Source organism: Phallusia mammillata, chromosome 1 (assembly GCF_965637545.1).
Source record: "Phallusia mammillata chromosome 1, kaPhaMamm4.hap1.1, whole genome shotgun sequence".
Classification (NCBI taxonomy): Eukaryota; Metazoa; Chordata; class Ascidiacea; order Phlebobranchia; family Ascidiidae; genus Phallusia; species Phallusia mammillata.
This window is the reverse complement of record NC_137252.1, coordinates 13,625,008-13,642,629: the sequence shown is the minus strand read 5'-3', so window position 1 is coordinate 13,642,629 and position 17,622 is coordinate 13,625,008. Positions and strand designations below refer to the sequence as shown.

General features: G+C 36.2%; 2 protein-coding genes across 2 annotated transcripts; both read right to left on the bottom strand.

The window, feature by feature from the left end:
- Nucleotides 1-442: 442 nt before the first annotated feature.
- On the bottom strand, nt 443-9,385 carry LOC145224300 (kinetochore protein NDC80 homolog). The gene is made up of 16 exons (XM_080090767.1): nt 9,184-9,385; nt 8,295-8,410; nt 7,906-8,075; nt 7,514-7,616; nt 6,358-6,411; nt 6,108-6,204; nt 5,897-5,991; nt 5,523-5,627; nt 5,267-5,368; nt 4,738-4,881; nt 3,945-4,124; nt 3,426-3,515; nt 3,257-3,349; nt 2,580-2,704; nt 2,143-2,290; nt 443-1,274 (listed from the first exon to the last, which is right to left on the bottom strand). The coding sequence occupies exons 1-16, from the start codon at nt 9,326-9,328 to the stop codon at nt 1,164-1,166; spliced, it is 1,878 nt and encodes a 625-aa protein (XP_079946893.1). The 5' UTR covers nt 9,329-9,385; the 3' UTR covers nt 443-1,163.
- A 1,844-nt stretch (nt 9,386-11,229) lies between these two features.
- LOC145233846 (uncharacterized) lies at nt 11,230-16,170 on the bottom strand. The gene is made up of 10 exons (XM_080098628.1): nt 16,012-16,170; nt 15,540-15,686; nt 14,914-15,075; nt 14,212-14,371; nt 13,117-13,220; nt 12,923-13,050; nt 12,403-12,492; nt 12,095-12,231; nt 11,479-11,663; nt 11,230-11,411 (listed from the first exon to the last, which is right to left on the bottom strand). Coding segments are annotated over exons 1-10 (1,191 nt in total). The 5' UTR covers nt 16,088-16,170; the 3' UTR covers nt 11,230-11,409.
- Nucleotides 16,171-17,622: the final 1,452 nt, after the last annotated feature.

The following is a 17,622-nucleotide window of genomic DNA, read 5'->3' as shown; positions in this document are numbered from 1 at the left end:
CATGACTGCCAAAACAAACAGAATACAATCGTAGATAAAGAATGCAATAGTCGCAATATAATTCAGAGGCTGTATGTACGATATTGGAATGTGAAAACAGAAATGATGAGGCCTTGGAAACAAAATAAAATTTTAAATGGCAGGAGGATGAATTTAACGATTTTTTGAGCCTGGTTGTTTTTTCTTGGGTTTGGTAAGTTTCATATTGGCATCATAATAAGCTTTTTCTCTAGCGGTTAACTGTGGCACAATGTAGTTGTCGGTTTAAGTGTTTTTTGTCAAAGCGCAAAAAGTCATCACAAACAAAAAGCTGTAAAAATCCTAAAGATTAAGGAGCTGCATGATCCCTTATTCCCGTCCGTCAGTGAATCTTCTATCTATCTGCAATACTCGTTGCTTACACTTTTTTGTCGGCATCGCTTTCGTAATCAAGAAACGTCAATAGTTTTCTGACAATGTATTGACAAAGTATAGGTTACGTGCGAAACGTAAACAAAACCATGTGGCTGAAAAGCACATTATGAGCCGGCCTGTTGATCATTACAGAAGGGATGACTAGAAATGTACAGGACACAGGTTTGCGAATAAAGCAAAATGTAAAACAACAAAAATACATTGCTTGTTCCATTATCGGGCTTTATTCAAATTTAGAAAATAAATAATTGATTTCTCGTCTTTAAGAATCAGGAACAGCATTTAGAAAATGATGTTCACTTGACTTAATAAACGTTATTATGGTGTGATAATATTGGCCGGGGAACAAGGAAATCTTTCAGAAGGTCTTATATAAGCTACAAGCAAAATTTTCAATAATTTCATATTTGTAAGATTTTGCAGGTTGGCTGTTGAACGTGCGATTTTTTTCCGCGAACAATCAATTGACCAAAAGCCGGATAAACGAGACAAGGAAGTTCGCAGAGCCACTATTATAATTTGGTGATGCAGGCATTTACACTTGGCAAACCATTTGAGTCTGCTTAGAAGACACGAATACCTGTTTAAAGCCCTCCAGAAATTGGAAGCTGTTGCAGGTGTGTAGTCACAAATCATAAGATTTCGGGTTTCGTCTCACGAGATAAAGAAATTCAAATGAAACCAATAAGTTATGTTAACGTACTTAAAGCTTTTTTTTCGCGCAAATAAAACTTTTGAAAACTCTACTTTTATCCCGCGTTTTCCACCTGGACTTGACCGACAAAATCGGATAGAGCTGCAATTTCGGAATCTGGTTCCACCATCTTGGTTTGGTGCGAATGCATGGTGCTTTTAAACGACTAAAATAAAATATGTATAAGGGCGTGACATCAAGGTGCTACATGAGGACATTGGTACAGGCTAAATGGCTTAAAACACTTGGAAACCATTATTTTTCTGTATTAATTAGGTAAAACCCAATAAAGTATAGGATGGTACTCGTAAATTACTATGATGCCGTTACGTCAGGCATAACAGACAATATGTTTTAATCTAGTGGAGCATAAATGGAGGTTACAAAGAGGCTGTTTTTACGCAGTAGCACAGACAACACATACATGTGCGTTAACATGTTGCAACTCATTACTTTCTACAAGTAAGCCTTTACCGGCGTCCTCGAAAAGTTCTAACTTTCAAGCACCCTATTTGGATGGTGGTGGGTATATTGCCACTACCATAGTTACTAGGGATGCGCTGAGCCGAGCCAGAACCCGAGTACTCGGTACCGAGCATCGCTATTTTTGATGCTCAGTGCTCGGCCGAGCAGTTGCACAAACTGACCCGAGCATTAAATTTGCATATTCATGCCCTGCTAACCTAGGTAACTAGTGTTCGAAAGGGTGTCTATGAACAAAAACAAATGATTTTCCAAATGTATTAGATTGTGGAAAAACGTGTACTTCTGAGGCCTGTAACAGCTTAATACACCGCTGGTGACGTAAGAGGCCTTGTAGAGCTAAAAGGTAGAAAGGGGATTTTTTGTGACGTCATAATGCACCGAGCGTGCTCGGCCGAGCACCGAGCATTAACTTGAGATGCTCGGTGCTCGACCAAACAGAACATTTGCAATTTTGGCACATCCCTAATAGTTGCCCAAAAAAATGTCACGTTTCGATAAAACTCTGCTAAAAAAATGATCATGCCAGAAACGTTAATTGGCAAGTTTACCTCCTCAATGTCGTCGACAGATTTATCGAAACGATCAACAAGTTGTTCGAGTTTGTCTTGTTGTTCTTTAAACCGCTTTGCCATTTTGACAAGGCATTGCGTGTATTCCATTTCTTTCTGTTGTGTGGTTGAACGAAATTCCTCCAAACTAATGTGAAAAACAATGTATGGACAAGAACTTTAGCTGAGTTATTTGAAACGGACAATCAATCATTCAAATTCGTTACGGACAAGGTGAAATAAGGACGATTTTGCCAATTTTATGATTTAAAGTTGTTTCGATGGACGTAATTTTTATACAATGCGCATCAAGTATGTTTTAATATTAAACCTGTAATGACTAGACACGTTGTCTGAAAAACTGATCCAGCGATCTGAAAAGTCCAAAAATTCAGTATGTTATGCTTTATCGGTAAAACTGTAAAAATGGAATTTACCCCTGTTGTTTTTTCTTTAACACTTCCCGGTCTCGATGGTCAATTCGAGCGAGTTTTACTTGTTCCAATTGCAACTTTTTCCGTTCCAACTCGGTTTCAATCGCTGACTCCCGTTTGTTACTTTCCTGAGAATATAAGAGAATTTGGAGCCAGGTGGAACTGTTTCGTGTTTTTTTTAAAATTTAGTGACATATAATTCCTTTTTTACGGGGTTCGAACCCACGACGCCCCCGAGGACGAATCGCCCAAGACAATTCGGCTTCCTGCTTATTTTTTCTCAAACAATCATTATGGGGTTAGACCAGTGGTTCTCAAACTCGGTTTTTGGGGCCGCATGCGGCTCCCAACTACTTATTCTGCGGCTCGCACCAGACCTCAGAAAACCACCAAACATTGCTATTTTAGCTTTCAAAGTAATAATCTTCAGTGATTTTCTCAAGGTTTCGTTTTTTTGCGGCTCCCTACACACTTAAAAAAATACCATTTGGCCCCGACAATAAAAAAGTTTGAGAACCACTGGGTTAGACTGATTTGATCAAATATTGTTGCACACAACTTCAAACAATGCATGTTTTTGAAAGAAAAAAAATCATTAAAATGTGTGTCTAACAACAGTTTTTGTACATATTTTTGACCTGTTATCCAAGGAATATAATAACAAAATAGGTTAGTCTTACTTTTTGTGCAGTCTCAATGTCTTTGGTAATTTTGTTCAAGCTTGCTTGACACGACTTCTTACTAATTTCCAAATCATCCAACACTTCTTTGTCCTCAACAAAAAAGGGGAATTCAAACCATGTTGGAAACAATATTATGCATGTGAATGACACCATGAGCTGTACTTACTTGCAATATTCTCTTCATATGATTGTTCAGCCCCTGCTTTTGTGATCCTTGGATTTCAACAAATTCCTTGTTGATTGCTTTCAGGTATGGCTGAAAGCACAGCAATACTATCATATACATTTACTATGAACATGATTCATTAGGATGTCTTCAATGGGCCTGACATACTGTGATATATCACATAATACATTTGTTTTTTTATTTCTGTGCTTCAAATTAGCATAGCTTTCACATGCCTACTTTTTAACATGAGGTGTACTTTTATGGTTTAGCGTGGTACATGATTCAGGATCAACATTTATCTTTGGCAGATTAAACGATTTTGTCAACACTTTTCAAACAGCTTTTCTTGTAAGGTTTGTACTTCAACAAGGCTCTGAACCTGGACATTGTAGAGTTAGAAGAGCAATGATAGATTCCTACAATGAAACTGAAAGTTATTGTATCAAATTGGGCCTTATCAATACTGTGACAGAATTGCGACACATTTTTATAAAGTGGTGGTAAAGGGTTACACACCAAGATGCTTTTCATCAATCTTGTGTTATTCTCTTCAACACCATTGTGTCCAGACACTAGATGGCACTCTTCATCAGCAGGTCTGCCCAAACTCTCCAGCGACATGTTTTCGCAGACCCTGGGCAGTGTGTCATGCAATTTGGCTATCTCGCTGTTGTGTTTGTGAACAAATGTCTCCATCTGAAATGGGTTTGAATATTTAAATAGATTTAAAATATAGAATAGATCTATTCTTTTTCTTAAAGCGTGTGATAGTTTTTTTATTAGAACAATAGGAGTTAGTGATGGGACGATACCAGGTTTTGAAGCGAGTACCGATACCGAGTATGAGTACCACATGTATATACCTTCGATACCGAGTACCGAGTACTTAAGTACAGTGTTGTACTTAGTTGTATATCACCTGCTAATTTATCTGCCAAGGCCGGCGTACAGGCGTGCACACACACATGCAGAAAAAAGTAATCTCCATACGATAGCGAAAAAATACGTAACCTGGCGGAACTTTTTCCCAAATTTGTACTGTCCGAAGCATATATTGGCACAAAGTTTTCAGTGTTCTTATAGTGTAAATCGGTCTTCGGTACTCGCACGTTGGTATCGAAAACTGAGACAAAATATTTCGATACCGAGTACGAGTATCGATACCACTGAAATCGTTCGATACCATCGATACCGAGTACCGGGTACTCGTCCCATCACTAATAGGAGTATGCTAATTGTATTAAATAGAATGTTACTTTATGATCCAATATCTACATATGATTTGCATTCAAGTACAACACATTATTACCTCATTTATAAGTTTGCCAAATTTAATTTCTCTGTCCCATTGTTCCTCCTTCAAAGTTTGTAACCTTTGAGAATCAGCTGTAGCACTTCTTTCTAATTCCTTGATTTCTCTAACAAGCCTCTCAGCATCGGTTGGTGATATTGTCTGAATGTTGACATTATTTAGTACATGGCATTGTTCAGATGTAGTTTGTATCTTTATTATGGATATCAGATGTCATAAGACAAGTTAAAACCCCTAAAATTTGAGCAAATAACTAAACAAAGTATCACAAAATTTCTGTCTAAAAAATCATTTTTCAGAAAGAAAATTAATATTTTTGCAATAAAGAGAAACTATTCCAAATTTCCAATGTTACTTTTGAACATTTTTAGCATGCTTTGCCAAAAACCCAGTATGAAAGTGAAATATTAGCGCCAAGATCAAGCTACTTATTAAAACATTATGGAAGCTATAAATATTAACATTACTGTGCTTGAAGAAAAACCACTACAAAAAGAGAAGAGTTTTATGGACCACTTGAATTTACCTGAAGGGAAATGGTTGTTTTGATTTTTGCAATTGCCTCCTTTGTATTGTTTAATAACTCCTGGTTTTCATCTATTTCGGTTTGCAGTCTTAAAGATTTGTCCTACATTAAAAACATGCCTTTTATACAGTGCATTTATGGTAATACAGCCACTTCCATGTAAATACGAATTACGGCTTCAGAGAAAGAAACTTAAACATTAGAAAATTTAGAATGAGTATTTAACTGTAAAAACTGCAACAATAAGTGGACTTACCTTGATTTGTGCAACATATGTATCAACCTTAGATAAATATTCATTCATTTTCTCAACATTGTTTTTTTGAGTGACAATTTCATCGGTCAAGTGTTCATTGCTCTCCTGCAAATTGTTTTTTTTTTGTATTGTTTACATACTTTTATAAGAATAGCATATATCTTTCCATGAATTTAATAATGCTTCACTTTACCAAGAAAGGGTCTACAGTTCAAAGTATGATGTGTTACACAAAATTAACTTACACTTGTCGGTTGTCCCGCTGTTTTTTTATTGGTAAAATATTTTTTCATTTCTTTTTTGATACTTTTACAAATGAGTAATGCCACAGCTTACTGGAACAAAATTTTTAAATACGAATATATCACAATAACCTTTTCATTCATTTTGACTTGATACTCATTTGACAACTTTGCATTGGAACTGAACAAATCCTTCACTTCTGCTGATGCTGTGGCATTCAATGTGGCTGCAAAATAAGCAAGCAATATTACACATCGCATAAAACACTTGTTGTATTAAAGGTCACAGAAAACAGTACAATATAAAGCCACTGTCTTGGAGAAGTACCAAAAAAACACAAACCTAACTGTCTTTTAACTTGACTATTGAGTTCATCATATGGTCCATCGGTGCCTCGCATGAACATTTCATACGACTTGTACACATAGTTAAACTTCATCTGCATCAAAATTTATTATCAGTAAGCAATCAGTATGAGTATTTTTTATCATATAATTTATTCAAGTAAAATGATTACATCTTAATGGACTAGGTTGAAGAATATTTTGGATACAGTCTCACATAATTTTAGCAATATTCCTTTTATTCATACCATTTTTCTTGGTTCATCAGAAAATGGCTCAGAACCTTCTTCTTGGCAAACATACTAAAACATAAAAAAAACTGTATGATTTTTTTCTCCAAGGTATAAATATTATTAGTGATGGGACGATATCAGGTTTTGAAGCGAGTACCGATACCGAGTTTGAGTACCACATGTATATACCTTCGATACCGAGTACTTAAGTGTAGTGTTGTACTTAGTTGTATATCACTGGCTAATTTATCTGCCATGGTCGGGATACAGGTGTGCACACACACATGCCGAAAAATGTCATCTCCACGTGATAGCAAAAAAGATATATATACGTAAACTGGCGGAACTTTTTCCAATTTTGTGCTGTCCGAAGCAATTATCGGCATAACGTTGCCTGTATTCTTATGGTGTAAATCAGCCGTCGGTACTCGCATGTTGGTATCGAAAACTGAGACAAAATATTTCGATACCGAGTATCAATACCACTGAAATCGTTCGATACCATCGTTACCGAGTACCAGGTACTCGTCCCATCAATAAATATTATTTTAAATTTTAGCAGGTAAGTGCAAAAACGTTGAGGTCTTTATATCTAAACAATTTCAAACCACTCTCTTCAAAATGTCTAAACAGCTAAATCAACTGAATATTACCAAAGCCTAAAATATATATTTCCACTTAAAAACCAAAAAAGGTACAAAACTATTAGTTGCTTGAATATGCAGGTATCACACCTGTTTCACTATTTTAAAAAGTGGGACACAAATACAGGACATCACAATGATACATCTATATCTATCTAAGATAGTATATCGACATCCCAAAGAATGTGGGGCAGATGCTAAAGTTGTTGTTCACAACAAAACATGTTTTGACAATCTGCCATATACCATATTTACTCGATTGTAAGCCGTGGCTTATATTGTTTTTTTAGCTGCCGTTTGTGCGGCTTATAATCGAGGGCGGCAGATTATACGTCGATATACGTTCTGTTGGGTACAGTTATCAACGTAACTAGAAAACTAGTCATACCATATAACAACAGAAAGAGGTATTAAGAAACAATCGTATCTAAAATTCCAGCGTGCAGCTTACATTATTTTTTAACACCTCAACATGCAGCTTACAATCGAGTAAATACGGTAGCTATGTTTTTGCATTAGTGACATACCATAACCAACTCAGAAATCCATGATAAAAGGCCAAGAGCATGGGGCCATGCACTCATTGTTCCGACATTATTCAGGGCACTTTTTGAAATACTGTATGGATACCTGTAAAAATATTATTCGATTTTGGTGATGAACATGTGCCATGTGTATGGTTATGCTACTTCTACAAACATCCAATAAAAATGTTGTTGAACAAGGAGAAACTAAAATAGCATTTATTAGATCAAATCTCAAACTTGCTTGAACACTACTTTCAAATCCTTAAAGATTTTTCCCAACAAATAATTAAAATAAAATTGATTATAACCAAAAACTAGGCTATTATACATGTAAATGTTTTTTGTTGGGGTTAATAATTTCCATTTTGTAAAAACCTTTATTATACCATTACCCTAAATCTTTGACAACCCGAAGCATTTCTTCATCTGGCTTTCCTATTAAGCTGTAACTTCCAAGTACATGACTGACAAGAAACTCGAAAATGCGCTGGTAATCCCTATTGGTTGGAGGGTTCAACATTTTGGCATAGACAGGGTTTTGATAGTTCAAACTCTCCAAAAGCTAAAAGAAACATAAAATTGGTCTTTATCTAAACATTTTAATGATTAAAGGTGTAATTCACACACAAACAAATAAGGCTCAATTAAATGACCACTTAAATATTGCATATATATGCTGAACTATACATTTTCAAGTGAGATTATTATCTATAGGTTTTTAAGTATGAAGGATTTTTGTCAACTTAATAAATATACAACACAAAGCTTAAAACATATATACATGTAGCAGAGACAAGATGGATTTCTTTATGAAAGCTTTGTCTGAGATGGGTCTTGTGTCTTTCATGATGTGATGTTCAGACTGAGCCATATGCATTGATCCTCTGGAACCTTTGGCTAAAATATGTATAGAGGTTTATATCTGTTTCACAATTAGTGATGGGACGATACCAGGTTTTGAAGCGAGTACCGATACCGAGTACGAGTACCACATGTATATACCTTCGATACCGAGTACCGAGTACGATTACCGAGTACTTAGGTGTAGTGTTGTACTTAGTTGTATACCACTGGCTAATTTATCTGCCATGGTCGGGGTACAGGCATGCACACACACATGCTGAAAAATGTAATCTCCACGTGATAGCGAAAAAAATATACGTAAACTGTCGGAACTTTTTTCCAATTTTGTGCTGTCCGAAGCAAATATTGGCATAAAGTTCCCCCGTATTCCTATGGTGTAAGTCGGCCTTTAGTACTCGCACGTTGGTATCGAAAACTGAGGCAAAATATTTCGATACCGAGTACGAGTATCGATACCACTGAAATCGTTCGATACCATCGATACCGAGTACCGAGTACCGGGTACTCGTCCCATCACTATTCACAATACATCAATCCTTACATTTTTTACAATCTGGCGATAATTTATGAGCATTAAAATTGGACATAAGCATCGCATAGATTTCTGGTGCTGCAATACTGTGAAAAACAGTTGTTTGTGGAAATTAAACACAGTTAAAAAAAAGTCAAGTCAAGAAGGTGTGACTTTTACAAACATATTTTTTCAAACATCACTAGTGAACGCTTGTGAAAGAGTGAGGGCAAATTACAACATTTCAAATCTCAAATAAGTTATGAACAACCAGGTGTTATGTTTTATTAGCTACCTGCTGAATGTGACTGTTTACCAAGTGAAGGACGAACCAAAGGTGTTCCACGCATGGATATTTTTCTTGCACTGCTAGAACTAGAAGTGCCTGGAACAGATTCCCTAGACGCCTGGTTAAATGATGTCTTTCTCTGCTTGCTCATATTTATATGTACTACTGTACCTACCAAACTTAACAAATCTGCATTAAAACAGTTTTTCCAATCATTATGAATTTCAAAATTCAAACCAAACATGTCCATAGTCCATACTCCATAGTCCATAGTCCATAATAAAATAACATTAGTTGACAATTGACATGTTTCACGTCAATTCTGCCAAAAAAATTTCACCACACAATTCATTTAATACACAATACAGACCTTTGTGTATAGCAGTGGTTCCCAACCTTTTTGTAGTCACGGACCCCTTTTATAATTTTTTTAGGCCTGCGGACCCCTAACGTAATTTAGTCTTGCTATATTTTTCTTTTCCTGCATTATATGTTTTAACTTATTATACTTTCGCCTTTTGGGGGGCTTGTTAATCAACCTTCACAGTCCTTAAATCTCAATAAAGTTCTGTACTGTAGCAGTCAATGCAACAAAGAGATACATTTTCTGGTGTGCAATAATTAAAACAAAGCGCCATAAGTTCTATTGTTCATGTGTGTTGTGATGTCACAATTGAGGTAACAATCACAGAAAAAGTTTCTTAAACTAAAGGTTAAATAACAGTTTGCACTTGTATGCAGGATTGTAAAAACGGTTTGGAAACTTAAAAATATTGTACTGCTGGACTGGTTAATGGTACTAAGAAAGTTTGCCTCCACGGACCCTAAAACCATCTTACGGACCCCTTGGGGTTCCGCGAACCCCAGGTTGGGAACCACTGATGTATAGGGTTTCCGCGATTTAAGATAGTCCGTTATAAACATCAAGTACCACTCTCTCTGCACTGCAGTCTTTTAGCACACACATTACCAATTTCCTTGATTTTGTTCCTAATTTGCAACAACTATGATTAATTTATGAGTCGGTAAGTTACAGGGTTTTCAATCTAAACTCGGTGCGCAACAAACCTTCACTAGTTTCAGTTTACTGTTTAATACTGGTGTTTAACTCTATCTAACGCTAACTAAAACATCTCCAATAAAAATAAACAACAACATTTCCCGCCAAAAAAAAATCCGCACTATTCACATTGATTTGATCCTTAAGTTCCCTGACAACAAATTGACATGGTCACGGAAAGTACAGTACGCATTGCATCTGACGCCCACTTTGGTAAAAGCATACCGAGTCATACAAAATGGACGTTATGGGGGCCTACCCTACGTACTTTTTTGTATGACATTTCCTCTTTTTAACAAAAACTAAGTTGTCTTCAAAGGACCAAAAATACACCTAATTATCTTCGTTTTTGTATTTGTATTTTAGCCTTTTTTATTTAACTGATGTGGTTTATTTAACTAAACATCTAAGATACACCCTTCACTTAACTTTGAAAACAAAAATATGCTTGGATTTTAAACACATTAGCTTTGTGATGCCACGTTACATGTTTTGTGTAGCTACGTGTGCTGTATTTACCCATACTTCACCGTTCTATGCTTACCAACGTAGGCTGCCTTTAGGCCTACTCTGTATGCTTTTCACTGCATACCGTGCACCCTACTAGGATATGGTGAAGATTAAAAAATCAAATAGCCCAACAATTCATAAAGAAATATCCCATTTTTTTAAATGTGAAACTGTATAACCTGCATTTTTTCGGTTCTAATCGCGCTCTTGCATAAAAATTTCTCCTTTCAACAAAAAATTGACAAACTGGTTCTTGTCAAAAACAGAACCACCTTTGGTATACCAGCTCCATACAAAACGGCCGTACAAGCTGTTGGAATTTCAAAAACTCTTCGAGTTTTTTTTATACTAAACTGAGTTTGACCACTGAATAGAACTATTGCGCGAGCCTCGTGGAAAAAATCCACAATAAGAGCGTCTCGACGCACAAGTTCGATAACCAGTTGATCATAGGTCACTGGTAACAAGACAAAAAGTTTCTTGACGGAGTAAATTTATTGCAGCTAAGAAAAGGACACTTACGTTAAATAAATTCAGAGTAAAAAACAAGTCATAAAAATATAATTTAAATATTTAATAAAATTACACAAATTTAGGACATAGATAAGTATAACTTCCAGTTGCACCCTTGTCTTTGTCTTTCACTATCGTCCAAGGCCGATTCCTGAAGAGCAACAAACAGTTTATTAAAAAGCCAACTAAACCCTTTACAAGAAAACAAAAGTACTTACAAATTTTCATTGCTTGACGTATTCGTGCATTTTGTTTGTCCAGGTCGGAAAATTGTTCAAGAAAGACCTTTGTCGGGCTTTGCGTAATAAATGTTAGTTCAGCAATATTGACGTAGTCTCCGACTCCGTAGCCAAATATATTGACAGCATTCTGTTTTGCCGTTTGTATGGCAATCGGTAGAAGGCTAAAAAAGAACAAAAAATAAACGTTATCTGACAAGATCGCTTCATGACAGCATGTTGCTGCAACAATTATGTTTGAGGATTGATTTTGAAATATTTACAAACTAAACATACTGCACTATAATCTTTTTTGGTAAATATGGTACGTGAAGAGACCGTTCTGTTGGATTTTAATCGCATAACGATAACAACAGCGTAAAAATACTTAACACGGGACAATTGAAGGAAACACCTACAGTATCACATTTTCTTAATTGGTCATTAATTTGGACCGTTTTGTCCCCTATACCAAATTAGATTTTTGCCACACTTCACAGGCATAAAAAATTCAAAAAATATTTGCAATTTAAATGTGATGGCAACAGTACAGAAAAGGAACTTGCATATTTAAGCCCTAAAACAGCCGTGCAAGTGCAAATTACATCTGCGCTACCTTGGAAAATTGGATTGTCCGTCAGTCACCAACAACATAATACGTCGTGCCCCTGGCCGCACCTCAGCAGGATTCTTAAAATCTTCTTGAATTGTTTTAACAATTGTACTGCCCGTCGGCGTTCCTCCCCCATAATACTGCCAAGAAAAAGAACTGAAAAAGTTGTGATATAATAAAAAAGTCGCGATAAAAAAAATGAAATGAGAGTTGATGTCATGTCCACGTTTGAATAGTCAAAGGTATTGTTCGCGTTATTGGATGGCAAATGTGTTTTAGGGTAAAAGAATGGTTGCAAGCAAATTTCTCACCTGCATGCCGTCGATCGCGGCGTCAAATTGGGCTTGATCTTTGTATTGTCCCAAATTTATAATGGTTTGAATAAACGTTGAAAACTGGACCTGCGTGGACATAAAAACAAATAGATCAAAACACATACGAAACACAGAAACTCTCTCTATTAGTGATGTACCGAAACCACCTCAAAAGGTTCGGGCCGAAACTGATATTCAGCCATGAGGCCCCTTAGCGATGCATGTTTTCAACTGAAACTTAATTGTGTGATAGTTGATGCAGGGGTGAACTTAAACACACTCCTCAGCAATTTTAGGCGATTTTTTTGCTGACTGACTGGTAAAGTTATGCGAAGATAAATAACATATTCCTTGCAAAGGTTTTCAGTTTGAAAAATATTTTTTTGCGAAGTTTATGCAACATTTTCTGTAACACTGTCGCAGTATATAAGGTGTCGGATTTCGACCCCTTTTTACATCTCCAACAAAAAAGTGTGTGCAAATCGCATTAAGAAATAAAAACATATTTTGCTCTTACCACACCAATTTGCACTGTTGATAAATCGATCTTAGAGGTAAATGATTTTATCCAGTCCCGAATAAGCAAAAAATTATCTCGGCCAATTGAACCCGAACCATCGATTAGCAACATCAGGTCCACTTCGTCTACAAAAATACGGATACGATTATTCAGGAAATTTCACTGTTTTGGTCTGTCCACTGAAGACTCACTTTCGCCCAAACTGGTAATGAATCGTTTGGCTTTGAAACAAGGGTTAATGCCTTGTTGCCCTCTCAGCGGGTCCCAACAGCATCCAAATCTGATACACTGGCTCCTGTGTACAAATATCCTTGTTAGAACAATAATATTCGATTTGTCACAGGTGGGCAATAGCTGTCTCGCGACTATTGGTTTGGGACTCTAGTTAAACTCTGGCTTTCGAAATTTTTCATGACAAATTCGTAGTAGTACATCATCTAATGGCGCCCAAACAACCAGATTAATTTCTAGCTTGTTGCACAGATTGAGCTGCCCAGTATGAAGACCAGTCTTAAGTGTTTATGATGTCATAATCTATATATTGTGATGCTTGCGGTACCTGTTTGCACACAATAGGCTTATAAAAAGTCTGACGTATACGGCTACTAGGCTAGTAATACTCTTTTTAGTACCACAAAAACTGTTTAGAGCAGCTCAAAAATCAAAATATTTAGTAAAAGAGTTTTATTTACGTCACGGCTTCCAGTACATATATTTTAATAAACATGTTTAAGGCCGCAAACTTGTCTCGCAGGTTGTGTACCCCTGGATTAAACGAAATATTTGATTATCCGAAATATTCGATTATTCGGAATATTCGATTAAACAAAATATTCGATTATCCAGAAAATTCGATTATCTGAAATATTTAATTAAACGAGAAATTCGATTAAACGAAATATTTGATTAAACGGAATATTTGATTAAACGAAATATTCGATTAAACGGAATATTCGATTTGCCGGAATATTGGATTTGCAGAAATATAAAATGCCCAGGTCTGCATTAGACGCATATGTACAGGACGCCTGAGCTGCTGAAACAAATCAAGGCATCGTTGTCAAATATGACAGAAACGCACAAGACATTTGCGGGTCAAATGTTTTGCACTTTAATTCAACCTTTGTTTTCGTTTTTACTTGTACAAGGAAATATTTTACCGACTTTAACCATGTTGTTTGCTGCTCATGTTTAAAAATGCTTTAGCATAAATCACAACTGTGAAACTACAAAGTATGACTGCGTAAACATTTACAGATAGAAATAGTTAAAATCATGTATTTCACCTGGTAGTATCATCATTCCCGCACGAGCTCCTGAAGTAGTCATGACATTCCTTTTTCATTTTAATGAACGCAATGCTTTCGTACTTTGGCTCCAAATATGGAACATGATGCAGAGGGTCCACGGTCGTGTACTTTGACCATACGGTGGGTTCAACAGATCCTTGATAAACATGTGTGTGGTAATTTCATAAAACCACCTTAGCCATACAGAAGCAAATGATATAAGTTAAATGCAAATCCCATCCAACGCCATTTAAGACTTAATAACATTTTGACAGAGATCTACAGCTTCCTAGTAGGCAATTGTTACTAGTATTTTGACATGACGATAGAACCAAAATTGATGTTTTTGTACTCTGCTGTACTTTTATTTCAAGGCTAATTTGAATTAATTGCTTGGATAAAAGCTGTTGGTTGTAATTAAGCGCACCGCTGCGGACATTAGTTTTGTTACGTATAGCCGAACGCAATTAGCTAAATTGTAAATGAGTCATTATCTCAACGCCGCGTACATATCCGTGTTATTAGTAATTATTGCCAGCTTTGTAGTAACGAAGTAGTTTGACCACTTATAAAACACGTGGAAGTGTGAGTTGGAAAATATGGTCGTTCTTTTTAACTTACGCAGAGTTAAGCTTCTGATCAATCTTCTCTGTATTATTCCATATAAAATGCATTAAATCCAAGTAAATGCGTTCTTACCTTCCTTGGGTTGGTAACATTTCGGCTCAAAACCTGCATTATAACAGCAACCAGCATGTTCGCACGCTGGTTGGGGAATCATAAGCCGGTTTGAAACCTTATCCTTGTAGCAGAGCTCTCGCTCGTCCAAGTTTATCATGCATTGTTCATCTGGACAGGATCCTGCAAATAAATTGTACATTTATAAACGAGGTTTGATTATCCAGGCCCTTTACAGGGATAAGCTACATAGAAAGTTTCTACTTTGACTAATAACTTAAAAATGCGTATGTCTATTAAATACAAAACGTTGGCATTAAGCCATCTGGTTTAAAAATCATCTCAGGTTATACCCTGGACGCAGTCTTTTCCCCTCAATAATAGCCGATGTGCAATGACCCAATTGGGATTAATGCTTTTCCGTTTGTTTTCCCTTTTTGCGGAAAAGGGGCATTTTCGTTTGTATCGAAAATTTTTCGTTTGTATCGAAAAAAAATCGCATCACTAAACGACCAAATCCATTTTAAATTTCCCAATACACTTAAATTCATATACAATTTCACATCCTGTTAAAAAAAAGTCACATGAGGCTCAGGGGTTTCTTAAATTTGCCTTTCTCTTGAATACAATCAAGTCTATAGAGTTACCTGAAGGTTTGTAACAAGATGGCGATGCCATAGCGTGTTCATGGTAACAACAACCGGCAGCTTCGCATTGGTCTTGTGGTGTGTGTTTTTTACCATTACACGGTTGCCTCTTGTACCACTTCAACCAGCATTTGCAGTTGCTGTTTGCTGTAGAAGAAGCATATCGCAAAGATTTGATGACGACCGTTTTTTTGCAAATATATATATAGCTATATAGTTCGTCGTAACTTAAAATGTTAATATGCGTCCAACGCAAAACACGTTATACAGCAAGCACTCATCCGATAAATATTACAATTTTACATACAATGTGTTTAAAACGTAACATTTTCAAGAGGAAGTTATCTAAACAAATATAGCATACAATTTGCCTTCATTTTTTGAAAATCAAATTTATTCGATCGTTTTATGACAAACTCAAAATCCATAGACCCAAGATTTTATTCAAAATACATTGAGATACTTTACTTACTTTTATTCAAATGCACAGGTGTGAAGCAGCAAGCTACGAAAACAATCAGACTCAATAAGCAAAAATACCCTTTCATTTTGACGCTAGAATGTCCACATAAACCACTCAGCAAACATATCCAACCTTAAATAACATCGACGGACCTTGTACCGCCTTTTACTACAAAGTAATGAGACCGTACCACCCAATTAGTACTGGTAACTTGTTCATGCTACGTCCCTTAGGAAGCACTTTAGGCGAATATGACAATATACCAACCCTGACAAGTCGTCACGCCCATGATTCATGTTTGATTTGCTCTCACGTTCAATCATTTCTACTGTATTTAATAACTTTTGTATAATTTTAGGGAAACGAGCGTCATAATTCGTCAAGATACAGAGACCCGCCACGTTTAACGCAAATTGTTCACAAAATGATGTCAAGTTTGAAACTTTTTGGGTCATTGCTTTCGACTTGGATAAAGACCAGTATTAGGTCTCGTTGAGCCTTTCGGTTTCGCGTATTTGTGCCAAGTTCTTGCCATAAATAAGCAAGGACCGGCAAGATTCAGGCCAAATACTCGTTTCTAATTTTTACATTTACGTTTTACACGATTGTGCATGTGTACAGACCACAGAGCATGTTTTGATTTGTTACATACCACCGTTCTTACCTTCATGAGCGCCTGGTTCATACAGCAAACTTAACTTTAATAGCCAGAAAAATTAGGGGTTCTAGCTTGTAGTTCTGATTTCGGGCGGATTCAGGCGGAATTTTTTGCCGCTTTTAGGAAGAACTACCAGATAGTAAACCTTTAGTGTTTATACGAGCAACGCTTGTAAAAGTCCTTTGTTCATGTAGTTTATTGCAAATCCAAAAATGTCAAACACAGTGGTTGTAAAATTGTTGGCACTCAATAAAACTACCTACCAGTTACGTTGCCATGGTATAATCTTAAGGTACAATTGTTTTTTTAAACAACTGGTTTTAACAACTAGTTAGAGTTTTATTCCAATTGTCAAGTCAAGTTAATACCGAACATTTTAAAATTAGAATTTAAATACGAAATAGAGCATAGACTTTTACTGAAGCGGTTTATTGTTGTTCGTTAACTCTAACACAAAACGTTATTAAATTCAAATATTTTGAGTGTACTGTAATATAAAGCAATCTGCGTAACAACATGTGTGCTGAATCGCCGTATAACGTAACAAAGAAAATGAGCAATGTAACTGTGCTATCGCAAGTACATGCAAAACAACCTGTATTCCATCTGGTCCACCGGAGAGCTAGTATGTGTAGTGTGGTAATTAGGTGTTGGATGATACTGCAGCTTCCACTTCGTCGGTATAATTTAAGTCTGATGGGCGAAAAATATTTTTGGCACTGTAGATTTATGTCTAAACCAGTTACAACAATTCAGAGTTCAGACACTCATTTCAATAGAACCGAATCTTAAATTTGTTTCAGATTTTTAAATTGCTTTGAATGTTCCATGCTCATGGTCTTCTTAAACGAATAAGTCAACAAAAAACAGAAAAGCACATAAATAAAAACACCTTTGTGCAAATCATAAAGTCGTTTAAGTGATTAGATGTGCAGTCGGCGGAACCTATCTATGACATACTG